The sequence below is a fragment of the Nicotiana tabacum genome, chromosome 3 (genome assembly GCF_000715075.1).
Source record: "Nicotiana tabacum cultivar K326 chromosome 3, ASM71507v2, whole genome shotgun sequence".
Taxonomy (NCBI): Eukaryota; Viridiplantae; Streptophyta; class Magnoliopsida; order Solanales; family Solanaceae; genus Nicotiana; species Nicotiana tabacum.
The window spans coordinates 202,542,997-202,551,650 of NC_134082.1; the positions used below are offsets into that span (position 1 = coordinate 202,542,997).

The window sequence follows — 8,654 nt, forward strand, 5'->3', positions numbered from 1 at the left end:
TCATACCAAATTTGTCATTGTATAAAGTTGCACTTTTCGTCATTACGCAACGACTTTAATAATATATACAATAAAATTTAAGTAATAATAAAAATAAATACAATATAATAGGTACAATCATCCAAACAAGCTGTAAATAAAGAATATACTTTTGCTGAGTATTTTTTTTTCCCATAAAATTTACAGTGCAGTGTTTCTATATCTGAAAATGTATACAACTACTCAAGAGTTCACTACTAGAGACAAAATCACAAAATCCCTAAACGCAATTGCGAAGCAGACAAGGAGGGAGAGAAGACTAGCAACTCAGGGTTTGCTTTTCACGGCTTGAATCGCCATTGAGGTAACACTATTTTCCAACTCTATCATTTTTATCATCAAATCCATACTCTCCCAGCAAGAGTCGATCTTTTGTTTTGTTTTCTGCAGCCTGAATTGTTCGAATCGGATCTGGTGAAACCCAATTGAAAAAAGATTCGATCCGTAGCTCGATGTACCCTTTTGGAAGTGTATCCATCAACCGGAATTGCGCATTTCTAACTTCAATGGGGAATTTTACAATATAAATGCACGCCAAACTGGACAAGAATTTAAGTTTAGGGTTGAGAATTTTCGAATTTTTCCTTGATTGAAGTCAATTTGGGTTTGGAAAGTGGGAACATCCAGTGTGGTCAGGTGAATGCTGCTCAATTAAAATCGGGTTATCTGGGGTTTAATTGGACCACGTTCATAGGCTTCAGCTAGGTGGGATATCTCGGATTTGATGCAATGGTTGAAATAGCGGAATCTTCGGAATCTGGGTCTGGGTTATTGAATTCAACAGTGGTAAAAATTGGATCTTTGCCTGAAGATGATAGTTTTCACAGGCAAGTTAGTAGCTTTGGAAGTAGTGGCTCCAGGAATACAAGCCCATTAGGGCGTATAGGTTCAAGAAACACGAGTCCTTCAAGGCAGAAAGTGGTTAAGACGAAACCAAGGGGATTGGATGAAGAGACTGTTACCACATTTGCGAAAGCTGTTCAACCGGATGTTCAGATGGAAGATAGTATTTGGGCGATGCTTCCGGAGGATTTGCTGAATGAAATATTAGCCAGAGTTCCACCATTCATGATATTTCGACTCCGATCTGTTTGTAAAAGGTGGAATTCGATTTTGCAAGATCATAGCTTTTTGAAGTTTCACTCGCAAGTGCCCTCCCATGGACCTTGCCTTCTCACATTTTGGAAGAACTCACAGACCCCTCAGTGTTCGGTATTCAGTTTGCCACTGAAGCAGTGGTTTAGAATACCATTCACCTTCTTACCACAGTGGGCATTTTGGCTAGTTGGTTCTTCGGGCGGTCTCGTTTGTTTCTCAGGGTTAGATGGGTTGACGTTCAAAACTTTAGTTTGTAATCCCCTTACACAGACTTGGAGGACATTGCCTAGCATGCATTATAATCAGCAGAGGCAGTTGATTATGGTTGTTGATAGAAAGGATAGGTCATTTAAAGTTATTGCCACTAGTGATATTTATGGCGACAAGTCTTTGCCAACAGAGGTATATAATTCAAAGATCGACAAATGGTCGCTTCACCAGACAATGCCTGCTGTAAATCTTTGCTCCTCCAAGATGGCATTTTGTGATTCAAGGCTATATTTGGAAACTCTCTCCCCACTTGGTTTGATGATGTATCGACTGGATACGGGGCAGTGGGAACACATCCCTGCTAAGTTTCCACGCTCATTGTTGGATGGGTACCTAGTTGCTGGCACTCACAAACGTCTATTTCTGGTTGGAAGGATAGGCCTTTATAGTACTCTTCAAAGTATGAGGATATGGGAACTAGATCACACAAAAGTCGTCTGGGTTGAGATAAGCAGGATGCCTCCCAGGTACTTTCGTGCACTTTTAAGACTATCTGCAGAAAGATTTGAATGCTTTGGACAGGATAACCTAATATGCTTCACATCCTGGAACCAAGGCAAAGGCCTTCTTTATGATGTCGATAAGAAGGTGTGGTCTTGGATTGCTGGGTGTGCTCTACAATCATATAACAGTCAAGTCTGCTTCTATGAACCAAGATTTGATGCTTCAATATACTAAAGTAGTGCTTAACTTAAATATTCAACATACTTCTTACGGGGGACATGAGCTATCTGGATTATTTAGCAATCTTGTTTCCTTCAATTTCCTTCTGCCTGCTGTTCACCATTGAACTCTCCTTAAGCTAGATTCTCAAGCTTAGATTTTACCCACCTTAATCTGTCTGGTTAATAGTTTCGAACTCGTGTGCAAATTACGCTAGTTAACTGAAGTGAGTAATTGGATGAGGTTTCCTTCTGAACATTAATGGCCTCAGTGGTGTTCAAGGAGGAGGATCCTTGCTTGGACAAGGGATCATGATGGCCTGAGTGTTGGGCGCCTTCTTGCGATAACCATGAGGATGCACAATTTGGGAGTACAGATGTAAGATAAATTTTTGTTCCAGCTTATGTACATTGATTTTCTCTTTGTAATTAATTAGCACATACATGTTGCTTTTCTTAACTGAAGTAACAAAAGAGTGTCTCTTCATCTTACATCTTTGCTCTTTGTTATCTCACTCTATCAATAGTCTCTCTTATGGTTGTCTTTGTTGCTCTGTTCTTTCTGTGGTTGATGCTTTATGTTTCCCCATATCCATCCTTAGCTTCAGCTTACATTACTCTGATGCTTACTGTTAGATATATATGAAATATTTTTAGATCCTCTCAGACATCGTTTTGTCCGTATATTATCCTTATCAATCCCAATTAAGCTGTCACGTTTCACTTTTTCAGGGTCAATACTTATTGAGATTGGACGATGGATAAACTTTGTCCTTTTAAAATTGAATTTGGAGATCCAGAAACTATCTGAAACAACTATAAGTGATAAAATCTACCAAAAAATAAAAAGTAAAAGAACTTATTCAAATAAGGGTGGTTGAATATCAGGTTGCAAAAATATACATTCTTTGGGGCTCAGGAAGCACTCATTTAATTACATAATCTACTTCCGGAAATAATGTTTGTCCTCATTTGTTGAATTAGGTGTTTATTTTCACCCCACGTTGATGAGTTTTCTTCACTCCTTTTATTTATATTTTATATTCTTCCCATTTGCTGGTCAGTTGAACATTCTTGCACGAATCATGTTTTTGATCACTTGATATACTGGCTTGGAGTAGAATCTCTTTCAAATAGCTTCTGGTCTGTACGAATTCGCTTCCTCTCCTTCCCTTCTTTTTCCTTCAAGGTTGCATTTGTAGTGCTTTGGTAATTAGGCCAAGTATGAACTAAGAGAGTGAAAAACCATATTTACTCTAAGAAATGCATAATCTAGTTCGTTACTCCTTTTTATTGTCCTTTTCTTTTGGTGGCTAGAATTTAGTTAAAAGCAAGGTCTAGAAGTCTCAGGACCCTTCAGCAGGCAGAATATCTGAGATTTCGGGCAAAACGTGCAGGACTTATTAGGTTTGTATTGTAATCTGGCCAGAAAATCAGTTCCTCCATTTTCTTTCTCTGGAATCATTCTGTGGCTGATGCTTTCGATCTGTTGTGGAGCTGGAGCGGCAGTCTACGATCTTTTGACCAAAGATCTAGCTGTATGGCGCTACGGGAACCTCATGTTGGATTTGGGATCTGATTTTATAGTTGACTGAGGAAAAAAATTTCTCCTCTTCTAAGGGCAGCCCTTCCACTGTCTTCTGTAGTTCAGCACGAAGCGGAACCATGTACCAAAAGCCCATTTTGGGGGAGTCCCTCACTATACCACCAACAGAAGCAGAGTTAGTATTAAGAATGTAGCATCAGTAGTGACCTCATACTAAGTTGAGGGAGGAAATTTCCTGAATCACAAAATTGGGTTATTCACTGAATTTGGGAATTTTAAGAAGAAAAACTTCACTAAGGTTTTCCACTAACAACCAAATGGAAATTAGGCTTTTGATGGGCGGGTTCGTTTGTTCCTGAATAATATCCTTATTTCTGGCAAATGATATGGTTTCCTTAATCCTAACAATTTGCTTGGTAGTTGTTAGATGCAGAATGTATGAAAATTTTGGGTGCAGAATTCCCAATTTGTTTGATTAGTTTCCAACCAAATGGACTTAAAAACCAATCACGAGTAATAGCCTGTTGGGCCAAGCTGGAGAAATCAGTTTATTTTGCTTTTGGAAGAAGTGCTTTTGAAAAAAGTACTTTTGGAGAGAATCAGTTTGTGTTTGGCTAATCAGTCTGAAAAGCACTTTTGAGAAATAATTTGTGTTTGGCCAAGCTTTTTAGAAAGTGCTTTTAAGTGTCAAATTACGAATAAGGACATGAATAGATTTACTTAATAACTAATATTATAAGTAAATAAATAATATCAAAATTTTGTTATTACATGCAATAATTAAAAAAATTCATTTTATTTAAGTAAAATATGAAAATAAAATTAAAAAGTACTTAATTCTTTTAATATAAGTTAAATATATTAAAATTCCTTCAACAAATATAAAAACATTCACCCCTAAAGTCACTATATATTAGAAAGTTTCCTAAAAATAAGAAGAAATATTTATAAATTAATATCCTAAGTATTAGGTTTAAGGGTTATTTTGGTATATACTATATTTTGTTAAGGGTATTTTAGGTAAGAAGAAAAGCCAAAACTGCTTTTGCTTCTGCTTTTGGAAAGAAGCTACTTTTTTCTGCTTCTCTGAAACTGCTTGTGCTTCTTCCCAAAAGCATTTTTTCCCCCCAAATAAGCTTGGCCAAACACCTCAAATTAGGAAAAAGAAGTGCTTTTGGGAAAAAAAAACACTTTTTTTTGTCTTGAGAAGCTTGGCCAAACAGGCTATAAGAGACTTGAAGCTATACCACTTTGGCTTTAGAACACGTTCCAAGCACATTGTATATATGCTTCTCTGTTTGTAGCGTCTTTTGCATGATTCGATATGCAGTTCATGTCTTAAGCACTTGTATGAAGTCTGCTAAAGTTTACTAGCCAGATTTCCAATAAAAAAGCTTTACTAGCCAGATTAAAAAGGAAAAACGTGAACCTCTGAGGATAATTAATTCTCCAAACTAGTCTAATTTCAGGACTAAGTGACTTCATATAAGGGGAATTCGTTGAAGACGGATCAAACAGTTGAAGTTCCACCAGTTGATACACATAATAGAGAGGGATGTCAAATCATGAGAAGATTTCATAATATGTTCCAAGATTTTTTTTTTCATAATCTCTTCGGCTGTAAGAGTTTTAATCTGATCAAATCCCATTTCTAGGAGCAAGAATATCAGCCACAGTTAGGTAATCAAGTCTCCAATAGGGATCTCTGGAAGGCAGAAGCATAAGGGTAGTTTCTTCCCATCTATGATTCCATTTTATTTCTCACTTGATCTCATCCTTCATATTTATTACTCCATTTCTTACCTAGTTTAGCAGTCGTGGTAATTTGGCCTTGAGATGTAAGACATTTCTCTAAGTAGTTAAATCTTTCATGACTTTCAACCTAGTATTATCTCATTCTTTGTCCCTTTTAAGCAGGCTTGGCCAGTATAGAGCATGTTAGCACGTCTGGTGGGCTTGATGTTAGTACTCCTCCCCCTCACCCCAATGCTTTGATTTGACAGCATTTACTTTGTTATTATTGATACAGTGACCACAAGTTGTGTCAACTTTGTTGTTTCAGTATGGAGATTTGTTCTGCTTATCAGTGTTCATAAAAGATTCTGGTACAGTAATTCTTTTCTTCTTTTAGACAGCTTTTCCAGGAATCTTCAAAAAAAAAAAAAGTTCCTAAAAACTGTCCAAACGCAAAGCCTAATGATTAACACCATTCTAGTTCATACTAAGTTCTGAAGGAATTGATGTGACATGAACATTGATATCATATATATGGTTGTATTTATTAGCTTCTGCAACGACAAGTTCTAAATACAGCTGGCTCTATTAGCTATGATGTGTGAAAGACAAGCAGCTGCGGTTTTTGATGTGTTGTTATAAATCTCTGGATTAAGATTGGAAACTAGATATGGCGGAATACAGAGATCTAAGAATTCGGAATAGCTAGTTCAATGGAGGAACCTTACTTATGATGGCTATGGTGTCATTTCTTTTTGTAGGGAAGAGAGCCGGATGATTTTTCTGTGTTGTCTGTTGAGAGGTGTGTTTTTCTGTCCCAAAGATGATTATGTTGTATGAATCTTGAAATAACAAAGGGTCAAAGGGCTCTAACCACCCACTTTTCCCTTAACCCCTTCGGCCTGTCTCTACCCTTATGTCACGTCCTTAGTAATGAATTAAGTACACGCGTGACACTTGACAACTCACTCGCGATCTTGCACAACTTGCTCACGTTCTTACTATGCCAAGTTAGCCTTACTACACTCAAGATCGCTAATGGAATGCTAGAAAGAACACAAGAGAATTACTAAAGAAAACTTTGTATTAGAGAGAACTTGAATTGTTTGCTTGGTGAATTACAAATGAATGCCCCCTTTTATATACTACTCTCCTAGGGGCTAGTGTGTAAATATTAATTGTTACACAAGTTCTTACTATTTACAAGATAAGGGTTTTATCTAGAATTCTCTACAAGCCTAGAAGATTCCAAGGACTTTTCTAGCAAATCCATAAAGATCTAGGGTCTTCATAAGGAAATGTTCATACTTCTCTAGAATCTTCTCGCAAATGCTAGCCTTCCTCTTATGTAAGCTTCCACATGGCATTAATATATGCCAAATGGCGCCTATGTGGCGGGTCATCACACTCTCCCCCACCTAATATTGCGATGACCACGGCGCAAAGCTGCTGCGTAAACTCGGATCTTATCTTTGAATTGCCATAAGTCTTCATATCGTTCCCACGTGGCCTCCTCCGGTGATTGCCCTTTCCAATGGACGAGGAACATAGCAGTGGCTTTTTGCCCTTGTTTTCTCCTGGCCTGGTAATCCAAGATAGCCTCAATCTCCCGATCATGCGAGGCAGTGATAGTCATTGGGGCTCGACGTGATTAGCCCCTACTCGGATCATCTTTATCTTCATGATATGGCTTAAACATACTGCCATGGAAGACATGGTAGATCTTAAAATACGATGGCATGTCAAGCTTGTAATGAGATCTTGCCTACCTTGGTGACGATCTTAAATGGCCCCTCATACTTGCAAATCAGATTCTAATGTATGCCCCGTAGTGCCTTGAACTGTCTTGGGTTAAATTTCACCATGGCCATGTCCCCGACTCTATAGTCCGTGGGACGTTGTTTACGGTCCGCAAACTTCTTCATCTTCTTAGCTGCCTTATCACTTAGTAGTGTCAAGCTGCTCCTCCCATCTTTTGTCCATATGATAAGCCCCCAAACTCTTTCCCTCGAACGTGGCTGGTAAGGAATGTGGAGTTTGTGGTTGTTGGCCTGTGGCTATCTCAAATGGTGTCCGCCCGTGGCCTCACTCCGCTGCAAGTTATAAGAGAATTGGGCGATGTCTAGGAGCCTTGCCTAATCTTTCTGATGCGCGCTTACATAATGCTTCAAGTAGCATTCTAGTAAGGCATTGACTCGTTCCGTTTGTCCAACCATCTGTGGGTGGAAGCTAGTAGAAAAGTGCAGCTCCGTACCAAGTATGTCGAACAACTCTCTTCAAAAGTTTCCAGTGAAGCGAGGGTCTCGATCACTGATTATATGCCTTGGTAAGCCCCAATACTTCACCACGTTCTTAAAGAATAGCTTGGCGGCTTCCTTGGCTGTGCAACCTGGTAAGACGGGCATGAAGGTGACATATTTGGAAAATCTATCCACGTCCACCATAATAGTACCATAACCATCAGACTTCGGTGGACAAGTGATAAAGTCCGTAGTGACGCTCTCCCATGGACGCTCTGCAACTGGCAGTGGCTCCAAAAGTCCTCCGGGCTGTTGTTGTTCAACCTTGTCTTGTTGACAAACAAGACAAGTCTGCACATAGCACTCTATGTCATCTCGCGTGTGTGGCCAATAGTAGATTGACTCAACCAAGGCCCTAGTGCGACGTTGACCTAGATGACCAGCCCACATTGTGTCATGACTCTCCCTTATGATCCGTCGTCTAATGTCTCCAAACTTAGGCACGTAGACCCACCGATCTGTGGTAAGTAGTAGGCCGTCTTCTATCCAAAACCGTCTCGTCTTGCCTTTGTTGGCTTACTCGATAAGCTGTTTGGCTGTTGGATCATGCTGCATGCCTTCTTTTATAACCTCCCGAATGTCCCATCTTGTTGAAGTGATTACAACAAACTTGGCTTTCCGGCTCAAGGCATCGGCTACAACGTTACCTTTGCCCAGCTTATACTCCAACGGATAATCAAACTCGGCTAAGAAATCCTGCCACCTAGCCTGTTTTGGTGTGAGCCTCTTCTATATCTGAAAGTAGCTAGTAGGCACATTGTTTGTCTTGACCACGAACCTCGACCCGAGCAAATAATGTTGCCATGTACGAAGGTAATGCACAATTGGCAGTCATTTCCTTCTCTTGCACCGTGTAACGCCGCTTCGTCTCATTTAACTTGCGTCTCTCATACGCTATGAGATGCTTATGCTGCATCAGGACACCCTCAATAGCAAAGTCTGAGGCATCTGTATGCACCTCAAGTGTCTTGGCAAAGTCAGGTAACGCCAAGATTGGCTCCTCTG

General features: G+C 39.5%; 1 protein-coding gene across 1 annotated transcript; it reads left to right on the forward strand.

Annotated features, from left to right (window-relative positions):
• Window positions 1-203: 203 nt before the first annotated feature.
• LOC107770406 (F-box/kelch-repeat protein At5g15710-like) lies at window positions 204-2,558 on the forward strand. The gene is made up of 2 exons (XM_016589711.2): window positions 204-343; window positions 430-2,558. The coding sequence occupies exon 2, from the start codon at window positions 769-771 to the stop codon at window positions 2,083-2,085; it is 1,317 nt and encodes a 438-aa protein (XP_016445197.2). The 5' UTR covers window positions 204-343; window positions 430-768; the 3' UTR covers window positions 2,086-2,558.
• Window positions 2,559-8,654: the final 6,096 nt, after the last annotated feature.